Genomic DNA, 23,760 nt, shown 5'->3' on the forward strand with positions numbered 1-23,760 from the left:
GAGAGGAATAACACAGGAACTGAGTGATACTGTGCATATATTGTGTCATTATGAAGGCAAATTGGAAACCACCTCCTAAGTGCACCTATCTCAAGTAAGGCATACTCAGCGTAGCAGGGTATCTCCAGCAGAGACCAGCTGTGTGGGACAAGCTCCAGGCTGCCAGCGCTAATTCAGAGAGGAACAGCTGTGACACTACAACACTGAAGGACATTTCACACATTTACCTTGCACACAGATGCGTGGCAGCTTCACCAGCTTGACTGACAACAGGACTTATGGTTTGGTTGTGGGTTTTTTGGTTTTCATTTTTTTAATCAATAAGATTATTCGTGGCTACTGTAACAAAGAGCTTCCCCCCTAAGTTTCCCCCTTTATTTTACGTCTACTGAAAAATTACCTAGCAACACACAACAGCAGCACAGGTAAATTTTGACTTCCACTGAAGTGACCATTTAGCATTTTGCACCAGCAGGCACAGGTATGATTTTGAGAGTAGCAGAACCACTATCCAGCACACAGAAAGAAGAACTCCAATGCCGAGCTGTTCTCAGGAAAACACACAATCCCTTGTGGCCACTTATTTGGGGTTTCCAAAGGGAACCCAAGATGATCCGCAGAGCTGTGGTCATGTTTGCATTTGTTCAGGCTTACCTATCAAAAGGTAACAGATAACAATGTTGGCTGCTGACATACTAACAGAAGATATAGTGCTAGACATTCTTAAATGGTCAAGCAATCTTATCCTCCCCATTCCTCTCAGTTTTAACTTTAGTCTGGCAAAACCTGCTCATCTTAATTGTAAGTAGTCCCTGCTGAGGACAATAAAACCATCAGAGACTAAATCGTTACCTGGCATCACTGCAGATCTGCTAGGGATTACAGGAGACAAACTGCAACACATTTTTTCTCAATCTTGTGTTTGTCAAATTCTCTTAAAAAACACATATACTTGCAGAGAAGTAGAAGCAAGCAAGTATTTAATGGAAAAAAATATTACGAAATTAGGGCTCAAAAGGAGAATTAAGTTCCTAGAAGCAAAAGGGTAAATACTACTTCAGCTAAGCCAACAAGGCATTCAATTTCCTTTGCAAGATTATTACAAATATTTTACACCCCATTTCACAACTTTCAAGTTACAAGGTGTGAGGTACCTGAAGTTAGCATGTTACACAGAATGAGGAATGTGAATGCAATAATATTCCTCTTCTGGGATCAGATTTCAAAAACAAACAAATGGTGGCAGTTACTAGTAGCCAGGCAATGAACCCATGCCAGTGACAATCTGTGACCAAGGGACATTTGTTTCTGTTTTGCTTGGATTGCAAATCTTCACCATATAGAAATTAGATGATTTCTTCAGTGTTTAGGGAATGATGAGCATGCCTGAAAGTATTTAAACAGAAGACACAGAAGTTTTCATCCGTACAGCTTCAGCAAGGTCTGAACTTAAAGATAATAAAATTTGTAAGCACTTTGTAAAATTGATAAAAATTGTTCATTTGCAACTCATTACATTCCTAGATACAAGACAATACTATAAAAACGGGTTTATATATATATACACATACACACATTATATTTTTTGCAAAATTTTGTGCACTGTGAGGCAGTAGTCCAAGTCATTAAGATAATCCTATATGAAACAGCAACTAAAATCTGTATTTTTTAATACAGCCCCCTCCCCTATATGACACTCCCATTTCAAGTTGAACCTGCAGCACTAGAAGAAGAGCTGGCTCATCAGTGATTTTCATAATTACCTATTTTACAAATGTTGTCATTGAAGCAGCAGAAATATCTTTCAGTGTTCAGATTTTTACTTTCAATGACTGTTCATGATGAGCAACTTGGATAAATGTCCAAGTAAAGGTGTAATTTTCTCCATTCACAACTCCCATGACACATTACATGGACGTGAAGTTCCGAGCATTTTGTGATACTTTATCATGAACAGCTAAAAAGTACCAAACTGCTGAAGGAACAAGGGAATAACCTTTAACCCTCATCTCTTTCACCTAGAAATGATGTACAGAAGGGACTTCACAAAGAAAACTTAAGAAACCTGAAAGATGAAAAGCATCTGAAAATGCTGCACTTGGCACTGAAAGCTACAGTTAAAATTTCACTATAGTTCTGCCAGGTTCTGGAAACTCTGAGTTCACCTATTTACAGAAATAGATTCAGAAAACTCTGCTGTAAACAAGACATCATTAAACCAGCACAGCTAGCACAGAGTTAATTAGGATCAGTACAGCTCTACTACTTTAAGAGAAATCAGGATATCATTGTGCTACACAAAATGCAAACAAATTTACTCTTATGCTAGGATTTAAGAGAACCACTAAGATTTTAGCAATATTTGAATAGGCATACTTCTATTAAGACTCATTTTTTATTTCAAAATAATTTAAAATTGTTTTAAAGTAGCATAAATGTGTATATGCAAAGCCTAAAAGACAGTGTTCTCATATCTTGCTTTTAAGACTACAGAAAACCAGCTTAAGCTTTGTATTATAGAAAAATTCTTACATATAGTAGCAATGACCTCACTAGTTTGAGGAGATTTTGAATCTTCCAAAACCTCTGGGTGATTCTAGTTTCACACAAAACTACAGTGTGTATAGTACAATTTTCTCTAATTTTTCAAAACATAGTATTCTAAAGGAACTGTGAAACTCACTAATACACAGCTTCTGAAGTGTTTGCAATTTGCCTTTACAGAACTTCACAGTGCTCCCCATTCCCTCCTGTAAGGTTCCTTACCTGTAATTTTTGCAGCAGGTGCCAAGTTAGGCCAGTGTTCTAACCTCCTCTTCCAAAATAAAGACAGCAGAACTGATTATCTTTGTGGGGCTAAAATCTCTGAAGCCATAAGACTGTGCTGGGGGAAGGGCAGGGCAAGACGTGGTCACACAGTCTTTATTAAACAACAACTCATTCACTCCAAGAGCTTTCATCTTTGACATGCTTCATTTGAAAATGTAAAATTTAACAATACTACCCAGTACATACATTTGCATTGAAATGGAACCTAGTAAGGAAGGATTCAAATACCTAAGCATGTAATAGGGTTTAATTGTTAATTCATTCATATGACGTTTAACAAATTCAAAGCTTTGCTTAGATGACAGAATTATGGACATGTTAGTGTCAGAAGTGATCTCTAGAGATCATCTGGAACAACTCCTCAGCTCAGTCAGGGCCACCTAGAGCCAGTGCCCACAGGACCACATCCAGATGGCTTGTGGCATGGATGAATGGAGACTCCACAACCTCTCTGGGCAGCCTCTGCCAGTGCTTGGTCACCCCTCACATTAAAAATGTTCCCTGACGCTCAGAAGTAATTCCCTGTGTTTTTGTGTGTATCTGTTACCTCTGGTCCTGTCAAAAGATTTGTGATTCTTTGTGCAATTACGTAATTTCCTTCCAGTACTAACTCTACTGGGTGACAACTTCCATCTCAGATTACTTTATAATAAATACAGAATACCAGCTTCTGGCTTCCACCATAATAAAACCGTATTTGGTAGAAAACAGAAAATCTTACATTAGATTTGAAATACACGGGAAATAGAATCTGTATTTCAAGACAAAGAGAACAAACAGCATTAAAAAACTGTAGGGTATCCTGCAAATGTTCTATCCCATGTTGGTATACTGACACAGACTTACCTGTATCTGAAAAAACCCACAAAGCAATGTTGAACCATTTCTCCATTGCTACTCTTATACTGCCTGACAAGCTGGGACTCAAACTTGGATTTCGTCCTTTCCTTGCACAACTGGACACATTGCTGATGCTGAACTATCTGGATTTATTTCAGCTTTATACTACCATAGAATGCTGTAAATTCTATGTACAGCATTCCTTATTTTAGCAGAAGTCACTACTACCTGGAAGATAAAGCTATTCTTCCTACCTAAAGTGAAATAACTAAGTTAATATCAGACATTTTTAAAAAAGCTTTAAGCTCAGCTGTCATATGGTGAGCAAAACAAACACCTACTAACCTGTAGCAAGGTGGACTAAAAAGGACTATATTAGAAATAATTTCAGGTCTGAATAACAGATTAGGCATCTTAGTGAGTGTTAGGAATAGTATTAACCATTCCACCATATACCGCCCTTAAAGGCAGTTGGTTACCGTTTTCTTCACTTGAGAGCAAAGTGAAGGCCTCGATCATTCTTGCACAGGACTAGGTCAAGACATCATTGTGAGAAGTGGGGAACTCCTTTTTGATATCATCTTATATACAAAGGCAGTAACTTGGCATCATATTCAAAACCAAGTATTTTTAATCAGAGACTGATTGTTGGTACTGTTTTTCATCATGGCTCATTCAGATTTCAAGATGCAAGTTCACGCTATAATTCTCACATTAAAAATACCGATTTACAAACAAGCTACCAAAATTATCTTGGGTGCCAAATTTGTCAATATCAACACATTAATAAGAAAATGGTTACACACAAAGACTAACTCATTAAAGCTGTTACTTCAGTTACCTGTTTGTGACTTTTACTGTACACAAGTAAAAAACATCCTTTCTAATACACTACGATCATCACTTGCAATGTCTTAAAAAAAAGAAACTCCACTTAGGCAAGCAGCAGCTTCTCCAAAGAAGTCTGCATTTCAAAATGAAGTTCTGCATCCTGATGCATCCATTTCTTTGAACAATTAACAGTACATACTGTTACCAGATTCTTTCACACTACTTTATACAGACCGCCTTCAGAGCTGTTTGCTCTCCTATTCTGCTCAATCTTGTTCTGGTCTTCTCATAATTTTACTTCCATCTTATTTAACAACTCAGTTTGGTCAGCTTACTTTCCATTTAGACTCTGCAAAATCTTCTATCTGATCAGCACCTTACTGATGAGTATGCTCTGCCCAGGTGTAACTATGCATAAAGTTTGGAGGACTCTATTTTACATCAAGCTATGAAAGCTAAAATAAATGTAGATGTCCATACAGTTTAAAGATGAACCTCAGAAAATGGAGATAGAACAAGTATCTTTATTACAAACTTAGGGAATCAGAACCAGCCAAGGGATTGATTTTCTGTAAAAAACCTGGAATTTTCAAAGGAATTTGTCCCACTGGCAGCACAAATGTAACTAGTTTGTATTTTCTGTATTTGCTTAAGTCTACTCAAACTTGCTCAGTTCAGTACCTCACTAAGAATACAACTTTCATTAATGAGAAGTAATATTTGGAAGTGCACTGTAATGACAGAACAGGTATAAACTAAGATGACTGCAGCTGACAGGAGCGAATGGTGATTTAAGCACCACATGATGGCACCACTCTCAACCCACAAGGGCCGTGGCTGTCACTACCTGAGAGAATTTGCTAAGCAGAAATGATGTCTTTGACAAGCATCCATGCAGCCATGAATGAACTTTATTAACTGAGGCACATGAAGCAACTGCTGAAACAACCAAACGCACTACCATATTCCAAGTCCCAGAAAGGCCATGACAATCATGCAGCTGTGCACATACCAACTCAGCAGACAAACTTATTTATGATGCTAACTCTTCTGCCATTCAGATATTTATCACTGTGGCACGATAGCTATGTTCTTCACAAACTTAAATCCTGACAATCCTATTCTTGGTTTGTCACAACCAAGGCAAAGATGACATTTTCCTGCGATAAGAACAGGATGAGATTTGGGCAGCACTTGTTTCTAAGCAGAAGCTCTCTAAATTCATGACAGAAGTCCTCTGCTGGAAGCACTGGTACTTAAATTTACAAATATTTGAACTTCAGTCCTTTCCCAGGAAATTCTGTCCTGTATATTTAGCCTTTCCCTGCACATCATTAACTTCTCCTCTGTTCCTTTAAGGTTATGTAGTCAAAAAGTAAAGATAAATAGTCATATTTAGGGGTTTTAATTCTATGGTAGTTTCCAAATTCTTAAAAGCTGCAAAGTGAAAGATGAGATCAAGCCACATTTTCCTGCTTTTGCACAATAGTATCTCTCCCATCCATACATCCATGAAGAGCACCTAGATACTTTTACTTTTCTGTATTAGTATTTGCACACATCTGTGAGTTCAGAAAAGGTAACTATCTATGAAGTTCTCATGTACTCTATCACTTAATTCTTGTGTAATTACACAAAAGAGAAATTATGAAATTAATCCACAACAATTTTTTTCACCCTTAGAAAGAGACATAAATCCATTTCAAAGGCACAATGAGTTAAGAATACATACATGATATATACTAACAAAACACATATGAAGAGGTAACAACCTGTCAGATCATAGACAGAACTGGTTTTTACTATGCATCTAACATCTTTCCCTTACTTTAAACCATTTCCATCAAGTTTAGTGTTAGAATCCCCAAATAAAGTTTCATACAGCTCAAATCTTCCACATCATCAGCAAAAGTAAAGCCTTTTACAACAAAAGAAAACCTAGAGTACAGAAAAGGAAACAAAATCCTGAAAGGAATGGATTAGAATAATCAGAGCAGGCTAGTAATAAGCATCAAATATGAATGATTTGGCCCAATCCTACAGTCAGTATGTCACCCTAAATGATCACATCACTTCTAATGCTTGGCAGAAGCTTGCATAATTTCCAACACAATTGTAGCGTAAGGTTAGAATTTAAGACACCATGTCATCAGTGTCAAAACCAGCAAAAGGTTTAGAGATCAAGTAGGACTTCTAGTAAAATAGTTTTCCTACATTCGTTAAAGATACACCATTTAGTTTCCTTCACACTGGACAATTTTAAATATACAAGACAGTTTAAAAAAAGGGTAAATTTTTAAGCAATCATATAAAGAAGATTCTACAATATCAGTTTTCCCACAAAAGACCTCAAGAAGCAAGCAACACACCATAATCAATCCTTTACCCTCTCCCTTATATTTAGATGAACACTTTCAAACCTGCGAGTATTTTTGTGATTACCACTGCAATAAAGCAGAAATGCAAGTGCAGCATCAAGGTTCTGACCACTGAGTTCTAAAACATTGTTATGCTTAATATGTATCAGCTTTTATGATATATAAAACTAGGCTTAAAGGCACATCATATTATCAGTATCAACATTTGAATTACCCTATTTCTAATATTTATACTACATGCTATGATCTCCAGTACAGTAAATGTGCCTAAACTAACCAATTCTATTTTTACAATGTAGCAATGAACTAATAACTGGATAAAATATGATAAATTATATTCCTTTTTAAATATTTGTAACAAATGGCCCCAATGTAAAGAGTAAAAAATGCATGCCCAGAAACATAATGCAACTGAAAACAAGAGTATAATTTCTCCACAAATCTGTGCTTTCTCCACCCCCACGGGACTGGCTAATTCAGTATTTAAAAACTATGAAACCAAAAAAATTATTTTTCTTTATGTTTAATACAACTTGGGGAGTTAAGAGCACTAGTCAGAGCAAACATCTAGACATTTAATATACTGCCTTGTAAACACACTTAGGATTAAAACCAGACAGAAATTAAAAGTTTTGTTTTTAACCTTGAATAATGATTTTTAAGTGTGCTGTAAGCAGGAAAAAGTCTAGAATAATCATGCAGGAAGTATACCAAGTGATTTTATTCTCTTCAGTCAGCTGTCATTTTAGAAGGCATCCAGGACTTCCATTTACTTTCCTAATAAACAATTTTCATGACTTGCTACCTTTTCCCCTACATAGAGTAGAAAAAGTGTATTTTGCTCAGAACATGCAGAGTAAACATAAGACAGAAAACAAGCTTATCCATGAAAACCCCTCCTTAACAAGTTACATAATACCAAACAAGGGCTCTGGTACCCCCCATCTACAGACAGTTGCATTTATCAGTGTGAACAATATATGAAACTACACAAGTGTGATGCAAGAATGTTGCCAAACATGCATTAAGTGGTATTACAAAAACTACACAAAGTATAACACGGCAATAATAAATTGACACATATCCCAAAATAATATTAGAAGTACAGCCACATTCCTGCTGTCAAGTTGACCATTTTCACTCTTAAACCAGCAATTCAACAGATGACAATTCTTTCATACATTTTCTTTCAAAACTCTGAACATTCAGCTTTTGAACTGCAGTAATTACTTTCCTTACACACTAAGGCAAAAACTTTATTTGTATGATTTGGCACAGATCTGAAAATGTCAGATGTGAAAATGCTACTGGTATAATGCTGGAAGTTCTAGAAACACAATGTTCCACACTGAAACAAAACTGAAGATGAACTACTGTTTCATTATTATGGGTGTGTCTTCTGAGAAAAACTTTTTATTTGAAGTTGATTAAAACTGGAGCTGTTGGCTTACCTTTCACATGCTCTCTCCCTTAAAAGCAGAATATAATGTATGGAACAACACAATGCTATTATGTAAAAGAATGAAGAATGTTAGCGTTTTAAAAGACAGTATTTCCCATCTTTGTAATGGCAGTTTATATGTTTTCTTCCAAGAAAAAGTACATGTGAATAGTCTTGCTTCTTTTTAAAGCACCTGTGCATATCATCATCTCTCCTGGAGAAATCACGAAGAACACTACTTTCCATTTTATTACAGGCTTGCATGTAACCTTCTTGGTAACTGCAGAAAGTGAACAAGACAGATCAAGCTCACATAAAATTGGGCTCAACATTTTGGTGTACATTTTCTTCTTCATTGCTTGAAATACTCGCCCTCTTGGACCAACTATCACCAAGAATGTAAACCATAACCATGTTATTCAGACATCTGAAGTCCTCAACACGCTTCTTACCCATTTGTTCTAGGCTATGTAATTCTTCCAAACTCAGTGAGAACATTTATTAAACTATAGTCTGTGTCAGCAGCACAAATTACCCTATGTATACACAGGTATGAATCTTGCTCTACTGCCCCTCCTTGCTCTTCTTTCCTTCCACACTGAAATGAGCAGAATTGATAACTCTCACTGAGTCTCCTTTACCTGCCTTTCCCTGGGTCTCCTGCTCACTGCCTGGGGACACAGAGGAAGCAGCAATAAGCAGCAAGGAGGGCAAAAGGCTACTCACATCTGCAGCAAGGCATGTACCGCATTATTTTAAATATGCACACAGATATTTCAAATTTTCATTAGCATACAAATATTTAGAATATTTGTAAGCAGCCTGGAAGACCAATTCAGCTGGCAGCTGAAAGACTGCATTCTACAGTACTGCAATAGCTGGTTTATGCAGTGGTTTTTTGTGCAATTTTACTATATAAAAATACTTAAAACTTAGTAACAATAAATAAATTTAGCAGAATTAATCCTCTCATAACAAATAATGAGCAGTAAAGGAACTTTTTTTTTTCCCCAAAAAGCAGCACTTCAAAATGACCAGAACATCAAGAGCTAACAGATGCAAAAAAAATTACAGTAAACCCTTGTGTTTTTTAAATCTTTTTAGATTTATTTTCTCTTCCACCTTGCTAAAGTGGGAAAACACATTTTGCTTGGGATTGGGTTGTACGGTGAGGTATTTAGGGTTTGGGGGTTTCTTTGGTAGAGGTGTTTTCTTTTGTTAGAGACTTATTTTCTTTCAAGTATTAACTGATAATAAAATTAGTTTCCCTGTCACACACACAAAAAAATTATTACAGTGAATTAAGGCAAAAAATTAATGAAAATACCTTAATCTCATTCCATCACTACTAACAGATATGTACTATTTCGTTTTCCTTTACCATGGTCTTCTGTTTGGTGCTTCTCTATGGTGCACTCAGGTTTAAGACTGGATTCTCAATGGTTTGATGAGAGGCTACAACCTTAAAATCAGCTGTCACATACTTACATGGTGTGTGCATGCTGTATACAGTTGCTGTATTCAGCCACAGAATCCAGCCCTACACAACAACTTCATAAAAACCACACAGAAGAGATATATCCAACTGCAGTGATCCCACCCGACAACCCAAGAATATATTTTTTTTTTTAGAATATTAATTAATTTCAGTTTTTCTGCTATTCCTTGGCCATCTGCACAAAACTAAATTCAGTTCAAAAAATCCAAGACATGAATGTAACTGGTATTTCCACCTCTTCTATTAAAAATTAGTTCTTTCGTGGTTTTCATGTGGAACAAGACAAAGTTATTTCTGTGATCTGCTGTAGATATAAAATTAAACCACACTTCTCTCACTTTTATTATGTTACTTTATTCCCTCTCTCCCATTTTTTTTGTTCAATTTACATACAGGACCCTCCACACTTATTCCTGTTCAAGGATTTACGCAGTTTTTACTTGAAGTCAAGAACAGTATCTTTATTCTCACTGCAATTCTTTCAAGTCAAGCACTTGACATCCCGCATACAATCAGCATGTAAATTCAATCAAATTATATAGCTATGCTTTACTCTACAAAAATTGAGATATAAAAGCACACTAGTAAATCTAGGAACAATGGAAGATCTAGAGAAATCATTTACCCAAACAAATGGAAAAACCTTATCCACGTGTGTACGTAGCAATGCAGTCCAGTTCCTCTTCAATCTCATACCTCTTATTATGAGCATTTTATTCTCCACTCAAGGGACTAGATACCAATCACTTGAGTTTTTACCCACATTTACAAAGTTGCTTTTTTTCTTTCAATGTGATTTGTGTGTCTAATAATCATTACATTAGAGGAGCTAAAAAGTTTTTAATTGTTTTAAGTATGCCATGCTTATCTCTGAATGGTTTTCTGAGTAGCTCCTTCAATTAGGAAAAAAGGGCTGCTGCTCCAAACAGAAGAAACTTCTCACACTGCTTTTAAAAGTCAGGCTGAAGTCATTAATAAGGAAGCCTCCAGATTTCAATTATATTGTCTTTCAGAGTATCTTAAGGAAGTTCAGGATGGAAAAGACCTATTAAATCTATCCCACGGAAAATGAACATGTTGAGGTTTGTTTCCATGCATTTGAAAACATTAAAAGTACTCTTTTAATGAAAATTTCATGTTTAGTTTATTTATTCTACAAACAACATTTTAGACAATTTTATAACTAGCTTCAGTATTTCATGGATTACTGTGAAAACACACCTAAAATGCCTACAAGCTCTATTTTTTAAAATACTTTATGGGAAAACACACAAAACTATTAAAAAAAATACTAAACTGGTGAGATTGCTAAAACTACTTTACAGTGCATCTGTAAAGGTAACAAAAGGTAGCATAAAAACAATCCAAAGGGAAAAATGATACCTGACATTAGGTATTACAACTTTTTAGTCAATCCTCTTATTACTAAGAACTTATTATTACACTCTTACATTCCAGTAAGTGAATTCTTAAGAAAGCAAATGTTTTCAGGTTCCTACAGTTCTACATTTGCCACCAAACTATCACTGAATAGCCAACAATATAAAGCAGTAATGTCCAACCTCTGCATTTCCCGTAGGCCACACTCACTCCCTCCTTACCACTGATGAATCAGAAAGGTTGGACTGATATTCCCTCATGCTAGGAGCTAACACCAAACTCCAAGAAGAACATCTTAATAGCAGCACAGTACTCGTATTAATAATTTGATGGCTCCTGAGAAGACAATTAAATTGCACTGGAAGTATGTGCTCTCTGAAGTCCCCCACTCTTGGCCACAAGCACAAGCCAACAATAGATGCTGCATGCAGACTCTAAAACTACCCATGGATATGCACTTCAAGTCTCAGGAATGGGATTTAGAACCCCTTCACATTTTTGGTCCAACATAAACTGACTCTAGTGGCTACCCTGCCTTCCATGCTATTTTAGTAGTTCAATTAGGCTTTAGTTTGACTTATGAAGGGAAAAATCATGATTCAACTTCTTATAAAAAAATAGATAAATTATGAAGTATGCAAAAAAATTTGTTTCTGCAACATACTTAAGTAAAATGAACTTCATGCCACCAGAACACACCAATTAATTGCTAAACATCTCACCTCCAAGCAAGCATATTTTCTCCCTTCAAAAGGCCTACACTTGAGAATCTGCCTTTAGGTTGGTTATTTCAGTATTTTTGAGCCAAGTTATCTCAAGGTAGATTGCAAGATTTAACAACATGTACTTCATAAATGTCACTGTGTTTATGTTTAGTATCTTTTAAAGAATTTGTAATTACAAATTATTCTGTATCTGAAATAAAAAGTGGAAAAGAGGGAAATGAATTTGGTGTGTTTTAAAATGTAGCAGCATACTTCATATCAGAATGCTCCTCAAAGAATGCATACAATAAAATTCTACTGGGTTATGCTTAAAATTAAATTAATGCAGTACTTAGTTCATATTGTCTGCTAGACATCTAATGTAAATTTTGTTCTCGTAGGAATCTCCATCTTATTATATCTTTTTGTACAACTGCATAAAAAACCCACAAACAATAAATAAAACAACTACATGTCAGGAATTTTCTTTCCAGGTAATCCACAGTAGTTCATGATTTTCTTAGGAAATAAATACACTACAGTATATCAGGATCACCATGAAGGATCACCCAAGATACCAACATGCTTTATCTAATGAGCACATTGGTCAGAACAGTGTTTAAGGTAAATGGAATAGTAAAGCTTTATTATCTTTAAGTACCAAATTGTATCTCACAGGAAAATTAGGCAGTTTAGGAATATGAAACTTCAGGAATAATGTAAAAGCCCAGTAAGTAAATTACAAAAGTAAGTGCATTGTAGTTGGCAGATTCACATATATGCCAAGCTTATTTGTTTTAGTGTACCATATAGCTGAGAGTCAGGACTTCACTATGCTTTCCAGTCAAACAGTGTAAATGTAGTTAAAAACTTGAGTATATGTGTACACAGAAAAAATTATAAACTGATCAACCAGATGAGGAACAAGAAAAGTTAATCACTTTAGCACAAGGGAAGAACCTTCAAACAAAAATACTGGCTGGCCAGACCCACACATTTTTAGGAAACAATTTGGGACCATTCCTTTTTTAGCAAAATTAGGTGTTGATTGTATAGCTATGATCAGTTACTACCACATTTGGCAAAATAAGAAGCACTGCCTTCAGAGTTGAGCCAGGCAGCCCAAAGAAAACTTTTAAGAGCTGAACTTAGCAGCGTGTCATCAGCTACAAAAGGCAGTTTTCATTAACTCTTTACAACCTGCCCAAAAACACATTTCAGTATTTGTTAGGACTTGGTTCATGGACTTTTAAAAAATATATTAAATTATTTTCTGCAGTAAAGACAGCTGACAAATCCACTGCTACCATGCAGCAGAGCAATCCAAGTCAGAGGTTTACAGGAAGGGCAGGTGACAACTGTGGCATGACAATCACTAATAAAATTTACAATAACTTTGGAATACATGCATACCTCCACTTCCTACCAAAACCACAGTGCAACAAATAAGCACTTAAAATAGCATGAAGCTGGCATGAAAACTATGAACTACTTTTGCAGATTCAGTATATTTAATGTTCTTCTGAAACATACTCGGACATTAAGAGGACATTACAATTTGTTTACATAGCTAAACAAATATACAGGAGCTAACTAAACAGCCTGAACAACGCAGCCTTTTCCTTTGAAGAAAACGCACCAATCTTTTGAACTGGGTTTAATTTGTATTTAAAATGTGCCCTGTACAGCTTTACAGTTGAGAACTACCAATTCACACCAATACTTTCTCAATCCCCTAAAAAAAGTCATGTACAAGGGCAGAAAAGATGAGAAAAAAGTGATCTCATATTTGGACACTTACTAGATACCAACATAAACTGTTTTTAACTGAATAAAGGACACTAGAGCAGAGAGCTTAAGTAGTTGCCATATGCAAACACTAGTTTATAGCAGTGAAAAACAGTAATTTTCCCAAATCTCAAGGTCTAGGACCAGTGTGTCAAGTAAAACTATCTGCAGTTTGGTTGAGTTTTATTTTAAGAATGAGTGCTATAATATGACAGATACACCAGGGAAAGAGTATTTCATACTCAAAAGGTAACTCAGTATTGTATTACAAAGTGTGGCGTGTATCAAGTCAAGTAAAAAAATGGCAACATTAAAGACAATCTAAGGGAAAATGCTTAGCAGGTACAGATATCACAAGTGAGGACCTACACACTTAGTTACACTAAGGTAGCTCCAGAATTGTATGAAAATGGTATCTTAAGCCATGTAACACTGGCAATTTAAGTAACAGTGTATTTCCAAAATGCCAGCAATGATGCCATTTTCCTGTTAACCATTTGCTCAAAATTCAACCCACCAATTTCAGTACTAAATTAACAAGTAACACACACAAGCCTTCTCTGCTGCTTGCAACCCATGCTGAGCTATGTATATACCATTTGGATGTTATTAGGGCACTAGGTTATTTCCAATCAGTTTTTAACCAATTTAGTATCACAATTCATGCAGATAAAATTTAGTAATGTCTACCTCTAAAAATGTGAGTAAACTGATAAACTGATAACTCTTTTTGCACAGGAAAAAGAGTAATAGTAACCAACCAATAACCCTACTTACTTGCCATTACAGGAATAGAACCAATAGGTCTTTTCCATCCATCTTCCAAGACTGACAAAACAGAATCATAATAAGCTTCCTAATAGCTTGACTATTAGTTTTATCTTAAAACTCAATCAGGAAAGCTACCCTGAGTTGTGCTGTAATGGGCATTTTCCAGGTTCCTTGTTCTGTAAAATCTTTATGAAGAATTTTACTTTTTTTAAGAATTCTTCTACTACTCAAGCAGTACTCAATCTTCTAAATGCATATTACTCAACTATAAGCAAACACTTACTTTTGCTGGAAAACATGTATTTGCTTCTCAATTAAACAGTTACTCATTGATAACAGACATGTTTTTATCCAAACCAACCACTGGGGAACATGTATACTTATTAATAATGATGTGCAAACACAGTGGGAAGCTTTCAACCAGCGTGCAAAAATGTCTCCTTCCTTGCAATGGAAGACACATTAACCGGCAGCAGAACACACAGATCAACCAGACACACAGTCACAACCAACTTTCTCCTCTATAAACATGGTTTAGGTAAATTCACTCATACTGTTATGAATAAAGCATGAATACATAGAGATTCCTTTCCAAAGTTGGTTTTTTCCCTCTCCAAGTTAAATTTTCTAATAATTTGTCTAATAGATAACCTCTGTTGATAACTGCTTACTGTGACTAAGTTTGCAATGGTGAATTGAGATGCAAGGACACAGTATCTCTGAGAACACTTTGTATAAAATTTTATGCTCTTTGAAAGTCAAAACAAAAGCAGTTATAAGTTTTTCATAGTATGTACTGCACCATGCAGTTTAGCTAAACACTCACTATTAAGAATGGAACGTTCTTGACACATAGTAGAAACTATGTAAAAATGAAAATGATGCCACTTAAAATTAAGCATGAAATTATTCTTACTCAGTATTAGTAATAACATTCCCAAAAATCCTTTCCAGTGATTTTTGTTTTATTGTAATCAGATAACTGCACATTTTACAGCGTAGTCACACATTGTATTTTGCTAGTCACAAACACATTGCCTTACATAATGATCCGCATCATTTCTGCTCTATACTACAAAGCCTATGGACTGAATACAAAAAATGTTTTACAAAAGAAACTGTTTTCAAGACTACAATAACAATAGAACCGTTTCCAGATAACAGCTAAAATTATAAAGGCATATCACTGTATAATTTTACTGGAATTTCTAAAACAGTAAGGAATGAGTTAATATTTAGTATCTGCGACGCTTGTTAGGTCCTTCAAAGTTGCCCCCTGGGTTTCCTCTACCAAAGCCACCAGGTCCACCACTCACGGCACCTACACCACTCATTGGCGGCTGAGGAGTTTCAGAGCCCGTTCTACTAACCAGAGGTGACCCCATCTGGGATGGGCCTCCTTGAGGGAATCTCTCATTATGCTAACACAAGTCCATTTGGAACATGCCAAATGTGAGTTACAACAAAAACCACAAGTGATGTTGTCATGGAGTTCAGCGGATAGTCCAGCAGAATCAGGATCACACATAGAAGGAAGAAAGGAGCAATTCAATTAGTTATTAAGGAAAAAGAGCTGGAAATTAAAGAGTGCTAATGTTATGCTCCAACTTCGTAAAGTAAATTAAAAACAATACTTAAGACCAACTCTGGTGCTGAATGTAACTTCATCCTTACAAGCACATCTGAAGCAATACATATTTCTCCATGTAAAAGAGGAGACAGCAAAGAGTTTTATATCTGAGCCCTATGGTGCTTAAAATACCAACTACAAAGCTTCTCCCTTAAATAAATTAGACAGAGACACATTGTCAAACTAGGAGGGGAGGAAATCAGCTTTAAAATTTCTAGACACTGTATATTTATTCTTCTAATAGCCTTAAGACTCTTATACCCACATATCTACGGATATTTCAAGTCCATGCTACCTGCAGTTGGCCTTTTCTATGGCACTTAAGAAATCTTTGGTTAAGGCTTTCAAAATTCTGTCTAAACAAAACTAAATTAGTGACAAAAGGCGTAATTTTGGACTATTCCTAGTTTATAAAAAACTTGGTAACTAAGGCTCATTCTGAAATATCAGTGTGAGATAAAAATCCAGTTAATATTCCATATTTACTTTCCTTAGCTCTATGCTTAATATTAATAAAGGTATATATCCTTACACAATTAATTTGCCTAATTTCTAAGCAAAAAGCATCCATCTGAGCACATATAGTTCAGTACTTATGCAAGTGCTTAAAAACAGAACCTCACACTGAGAAATTTAAACTAAACATAAACCATTAAAAGCACAGATACATGGTACAATCAGATGTGGAAATAACTCATCATTCACCAGTTAAGGACAGTTTTGCTTTCAGAAGAAATTCCTTCTGTACAGAGATATACATCAGCTTCCCAGGTATTCAGAGTCCAATAAAGGACATTTAAGACCAGCACTTAATTTTGAGGTCTGAATCAGAAAAGAATTCTCCTGAAAGCCTATGTCCAGTACCAGTAGTAGAGCTCAGCAGCTCTGTAGTCTGCTAATTAATATATATATGTGTGTGTACATAACTAAAACCCCAGCATTTTATCTATATAGATAAAAGTACATGCAACCTAGATCATGGTTGTATCTATGTGCATTGTTTCAAGTGTAACATTGTATACAAGAAAGGTTACTTCAAGAGCTGCATAAAGATCTACTACTGAGCCAAAGCACCTTTAAATCTGTAGCACTGGGTAGTAACAGTTTTGAAATTATATAAATACATGTCAGCTTGTTAGCAATGGATACGAATAATTTCAACGAGTAACTTATCAGATACTCCTGAACCCCTTTACCATATGACTTTTGCACAAAAAGTCAAGTCCTCTTTCTAATAAGGACCCCTCTTTCCAACTAACAAGAAAACTGCTATAATTAACTACCTACATTAGTAAACAGGGGAAGCTACTTTTAAAATGCTACATTCAAAGACAATCCAGGTTTCAAAAGATGGCAATGAAACAAAAAGAAGATTGCTACAATTTTCCTTTCAAGACAAACATCCAATTAAAAACATTAAATTTGTATTTCTGGTCTAAAAAGCATATTCTTCATTTCCCTCAGTGGAAAATAATTTACAGTGTTTTAGTAGACAGCCCTCAAGGATCCTTAAAGTATCTTCCTAACAACAGCAATAATGTAATAAGGCTATGCCTTTCTGCAGGTCACTTGGCCTGATCCTTCAAGTTAAAAACCTTTAAAGACCAAAATGAAGAAAAAACTAAAATCTAATTTTTCCTTCAGAAGCATGCATAAGAAAATGGAAGAAAAAAGAATATTTTTTTTTAACATGCATTTTGAAGTGTTGGTATATTTCCTACATTTCCATATCTGGAATGACTTTTTGTAGAAAAACAACTGTTTAAGTTAAATACTGTGATTTATTACTCCATATTCTTTTCCATACACCTCTTTTTCAGTGTCTATATAATCACAGAAGAAGGTTCTCAAGGTGACCAGGAACACAGTGGTCTCCAGCAAAAGCATTTCCAAATCCAGTATTTTGTGACTAGCATCCTCCCTACTTTGTAAGAAATGACACAACTGATAAAATGAGCTGGCTCCTGTGATGTGAAGTAAGATCCTCTACTTTTTATCTGGTAAAGACCAGACCCACAATGTATTTTGTGCAAAATCAAAATCTCATTTTATTCTATGGAACAAAGGATTGTGTTCTAACTTTATTATACAGATTGCTCAATCACAGACAGATACTGTTGAGACAGTATATCTAAAATAACACAGCTACAAAATGCTTCTGTGTTCCAATAAAAATAACAGAATAGCTGTTAATATTATATATTCCTTTATATCACACCACCACTAATCCAAATATCTAGTAACAGAACAATACTGAAAAAAATATGATAAAGCCAGATTTCAAATTATATAGTTGTTTCTCTACATAAGACATTTCAGCTAGGAAAAGCAACTGGCTATGTATGAGAACAAAGCAAGAATGGCTAGTGCTTTAACTGCATCTCAATGGCCTATCTGCTCTTGATAAAAATCCCAGAAATGAAAAAGACATTCCATATTACCCATGGCAATTGGGCAATATTATTTTTCCTGTACTGATATAACAGTTATCAATAGCTGCTGGCTACTGATTTTCTAAGTGGCATAACTACTGTCAATCTCATGCGTTTAAGTGTTAGAAAAGAAATACAAAGAACACTAAAGTTGCTTTAAAAAAATACATAGTTTACACAAAGATACCTTCACACATTGCACCTTCCAATATTTAACTTTCATCAAAAACCCCAACAAGCTAATTCACAGAATTTAGTTTCACTACAGAAAAGAAGAGCAAAAGTCTAATTTTACAGATTTTAATTCCTGAGGGAAGTAGGATTTTCACAGTAATAGAAAAAAATATTTATTTTTTGAGTTGTAAATTATTTCCATGAAAAGGTTTTATCAATTACTTTTTACAGATCCAAAACACATAACACATTCTTACTCAGTGTGAAAATACCTTTGGTAAGAAAAACGGGCCATGAGACATGACAGCTATTCAAAGGAATTAAATTTTTGATACGTTACCACTGTTCCATTATCTGGCATCATTGGTGTTCCCATATTTGCAGCTCCTTCTGGTCCCATGGAAGGACCAGGACCCATTGCAGGGCCAGGTAAAGTTCCTCTGTTGTTCATATTCATACCCATCATTGGAGGAGGGCCTTGGTTACCAGCAGGTGCTGGGCTAAACGCATCTATGCAAAACAATCTATACTTAGAGCTGTCCTATCTTAATTTTACAAGAACAAACAAACAATTTACAATGTTTAAAAAGCCAAATGTACAAGACTTCAAATACTTGAAAAAAAAATATTCTTTGAGACTGTACATTTATCTCAATCATCTGCTTTTAAACAGATTTTACATAATCTCTATTATTTTGCATTACAGAATTTGCCTGACATTTTTGAAAATCCCAACCTTTACAGCTAAATATAGCTGTACGGTTTCTGTGCAGGAACCAAAGCATTCACATTGCCTCTAGACAGAGTATGCACACCACAAATTAGCAAAAATCTCGAGTGATTTTACAGATATTGGCAGCTATACAGCAACTTGGCTCTTTAGGGATCGGAACAGATGAAATGCAGATTTGCAAGAAGTCTTCTACCAGTAGTATGTTAATTGATACAGTGTACAGTAGATTAGTCTAAGGTCTAAGAGCAATAACAGAGATGGTACTCAACTTCACAATAAATTGTTTGCAATATAGAATCAATAAAATCTTGCATTTAGCTGTAATTTCTTACAGTGTAAGTACCAGAAAACAAGTCATTTTGTTAGAACTTGAAATAACAAACAATCTCCTCCAAAAGTCTGAATCAAAGAAGTAGAAGAAAATCTTGCAAACATTCTGAGGAGATCATCTAGCTGAAATATTACACTAAGAAGCATCACTCTGCCAGTACTTACTAACATACCCAACACATAGATAAAAATGCCTTCATACTGTTTTTGCATGCTGCTGTAAGAAAAAAAAACCAGATTATCTATCTCACACCTTACTATTATGAAATATAAGCGTCAAGGCTGGTAAGGCATTCCTCCCATCCCCCACAAGAATCCATCTTTTTCAGCCGAAAGTAAGCATCTAAAATTTGGTAATGGAAGAAAGCATACCTTTGGAATTTAGTGTACACTTCAAGCATACACTTTCATAATACAGAGAAATTTGACATGGCACTAGACTTATTAATAACCCTGTTGTTTATATCTGTTTAAAAAAACCGCTCACTTCCCACCACAACTGCACTTTTTTAGTAATGAATATATAAATATATACATCATTCAAAGGAGGCCACTTCTCACAGATACAGTACTGTGACCATCTGCAGGTATGCACAATTACATTTGTTACTTGTCTTCAGAACACCATGTCACAGCAGCCAGTGAAGGCATGTCATTCAAGACAGTGCTGCTAAAGTTGGAGACCTGGGACTGACTGATTGATTGATATGCATTAGGCCAACCACAAACTCCTTAGCAAAAACAATGCAGGCTACACAGCAGCACGTGAGAAGTGCTAAACAAGTTTACTACAAGTGACAGAAATCCTGTAATTTTTAAAAGCAGAAGTTTTTGAATGAACAACTCCCAGACCTCTCCCTAAGAGACACTAAGTCGAAGCAAAGGTACACTCAGGTTGGATGCTTCTTACCCATCCATTCACATGATCAGTTCATGTAGCATGGAGAAGGCCAGGCTACAGCTCAAGAAAATTACATAAAACTACATTTTAAGCAGCATATGCTTAAAACCGATTTTTTACTGTCCCCCATTCATTTAGTATAGAAGGAAAAGATGCCTAAACTGCCGATATCAGGAGAAACCTTTATTCTCAGAGGATAGAGGCACTCTGCAGGATGACCATGATGGCAGCAGCACTTAGTGCATGAAGTGCCATTAACTAAATTACTTGCTATTGGTTTGCTAATCAGCCTAATTAAACTGAGCCAGGTGGCCATCCATAGGTACTGTCACTCATTTGTCAACTGCCACAAAGTTTTCATGCTCTGTATCATACAAATGCACCCAGGGTGGCAGACAGCAACCTCTATCAAACCTCCTGTTTCAGGCAGAGGCAGATGTGAAAACAGCAAAACTCCAGAGCATAATGCAAGGAGACAGTGGGTTGCTGCATACTTTCAGCCAAAGGCCACTACAATATATTAGCTGTAACTCACATGTCCTCCAAAATCCTCCTATCTCCAAAGCAGACTCTAAGAGCTAACCACTTGATTGTCCTTTCTTTTTGATGGGACACTAACGTGAGGAGTTAATTTTCAGGACAATGTTCAGCAATAGATGGAAAGCAGTCATTAGTTTTCCTGCCACAATGCAGACACTAAAAAAAAGCCCTTTTCTGTAAACTGAAGGGCTGAAAAGTCCAGTCTAAATGTTGGAAATGCACCAATGAGAAAGTCAATGATCTTCATGAATGCAGAGACGGTTCCCCAAAAAAGCCTTTTTTTCCCATATTTAAGTCTACAATCTACACTTAGCACTACAGATCCAATTAAATGTTCTGATGAGGTATTAATATTCTCTCAGAACTTGTTTGTCACAGAAAGCTGTAAAAACGAGCAGTTCTGCACAGGTCAGCCCAACACTTATCACAGAGGTAGTCTGCTAAGAAAATTATCATGCAGGTATTTCAGTTACTGGAGATATTCCAGCTCCCTCTGTCCCACATTATAAAAGGTCACAAATGGCACAGGTTAAAAATAAAGTTACAATTCCAACAGAAATAGTAAGAAAGGATGCTACTGTCAACAACTAAAGATCTACTATTTAAAGGTCTATTGTAAGGTTTTGGGGTCAATTATTTTGGTTGTACCAACAGAGTTAATACACCAGAGAAAAAACCAAAATCTCTATAATGAGTGAATAAATGCTACACTTATTTGCTATGGATATTTTAAAATAGCAGTTCAGCGTTACTATAACTTTTTTTTTTTTAATGATACAATTTATTTCTGAAAGTATGAAGTTTAAAATCAAGTTGTAACATAAAACTTAAAAAGCAAGACCAATAACATCACTGTTAAGAACTGCAGTAAATATGCATTTTAAACCTGCATGTAAAAAGTGTATCTTGTGGATCTGGACAGCTGACACATTATGAATATTTAGAAAGTCTTCTAATTAAATGAAATTTTCAAGTATGAGGCCATCATATGCAAAAGTACAACTATAAAATAAAAAAAAAAAATTAAGCCTCAATTTATGCTTCAGTTTAATACTTGTAGGTAACTTCACAATGTCTTTCTTCAGAATTATTTGTAAATAATTTTCATCATCCCTGAAAGCAGAAGCCTGTTTCTATTTTTCAGCTATAAATGTGCCTCAATAAATGCAAGGAAATAATGAAAAATGTATTTTACAATCTCAAGTAGATTAATTACTCCATAAATTCACATTACTCAAAAGGCAAGTGAAATGTTTATTAAGTTTTGTATGCACTTTCAATTTTAAAATAAGGAATGAATAATGGAAAATAGTTTTATTACTTTTCTTTTAATTACTACCTTAATTTATTTTAAATTACCATCAGGAAGCTTCCAATAGATTAACAGTTTACACAGTTTAGTTAGGTTTGGTGGTTTTGAAGAAATATATTAAGTTTCAGTCTTGTTTAAAAGCAGATATTCTGAGTAAAAAAGATTCTGAACTGTTTCAGTCTGCATATATGGAGCAAGCACTAATTATTATACTTTTCTAGATTATACAGTAGTAGTTTTTAGCAGTGACAGTATTTTAAGTTGCAAGAGCTAACTGAGAATAAGAGACTTTGAAGAAACTGGTAGAACACCAAGGACATTATTCATCTATCACATCAAGTACATCAAGAAGAACTTGACAATTTGAACTCTTACATCATTTCACTGCATGCAATAAAGTCAGAATGTCTTTGAATAATCCATTCAAAATAATGCCAAGTATTTTTTGAACATAAAATTCCTCTTTTGTATCAGATAACTCTCAAGCATCACTTTTCACTGATTTTTGTTTCTCTTGATTTGCACATCATTTTTTGCCACATATAGTCAAAACAGGAAAATTAAGATACACTAGGCGTAGGAGCGGAAAGCTGCTTGAAAGCAAGATATATGTTGGGGGAGGTTATTTCCTATTATTGCTTACTCCTTTTTTACCAGTTGTCACTAATTGATAGTGCTTGAGTAACATGTACAGTCCCAAAGAAAAAAAAATTACATTACAGAAGCCTTTTTCCTTCAGATCCCTACCTCCCATGTTTATTGCTCCACGAGGACCCATATCACCCATTCTCATTTCCTGTTCTCTCTGAAAGCAAACATAGTTTTCATGGTCAACCTATCATTCTTAGAACTTAAAACATTCCTATTTACTCCAAGAAAATAAAAATGTTAAAGTTTCAAAAGTTTCCATTGATTAAAAACAGTGCAAGGAATGAACTTAATTATACTTCTTTTTTTTATAAAATATCAAAGGGATGAATAAGATCAATATAACAATGCTGTACATTTTTGTATTTAAAAGATTAAATATCACAAATTTAATTTATCATATGCAGCAGCCTAAAGCTCCCAAACAGTTATGTGATCAGCTGCAAATCAATCCATCTTCACAGAGTGTTTTAATTAATAAATATTTTTCTGTAAACAAACAGGTCTTATTACAGTACTTGCCTAAAGGTTGTGGTTCAGTAATACTCAGTATGATTTCACAATCCAAAAGTACTTGTGTTGATTGAAAACCAAGACCTG

At 35.2% G+C, this 23,760-nt stretch overlaps 1 protein-coding gene across 4 annotated transcripts in view; it reads right to left on the minus strand.

Moving 5' to 3' along the window:
* PSPC1 (paraspeckle component 1) overlaps positions 1-23,760 on the minus strand; it is a 57,284-nt gene that overhangs the window by 6,198 nt on the left and 27,326 nt on the right. The window contains exons 7-9 of one of the 4 annotated variants that reach the window (XM_066313038.1): positions 23,260-23,317; positions 19,037-19,206; positions 15,405-15,881 (exon numbers count right to left, since the gene is read on the minus strand). The exons of 2 other annotated variants lie outside the window; for them this stretch is intronic. In XM_066313038.1, coding sequence (XP_066169135.1) covers positions 15,696-15,881; positions 19,037-19,206; positions 23,260-23,317 — 414 coding nt within the window. In that variant the 3' untranslated portion in view covers positions 15,405-15,695. Of the gene's footprint in view, positions 1-4,596; positions 8,600-15,404; positions 15,882-19,036; positions 19,207-23,259; positions 23,318-23,760 lie in introns of those variants that run through there. One more of the 4 variants, XM_066313040.1, reaches the window with a different exon arrangement.

This window comes from Sylvia atricapilla, chromosome 2, assembly GCF_009819655.1.
Source record: "Sylvia atricapilla isolate bSylAtr1 chromosome 2, bSylAtr1.pri, whole genome shotgun sequence".
In the NCBI taxonomy this organism is placed as follows: domain Eukaryota; kingdom Metazoa; phylum Chordata; class Aves; order Passeriformes; family Sylviidae; genus Sylvia; species Sylvia atricapilla.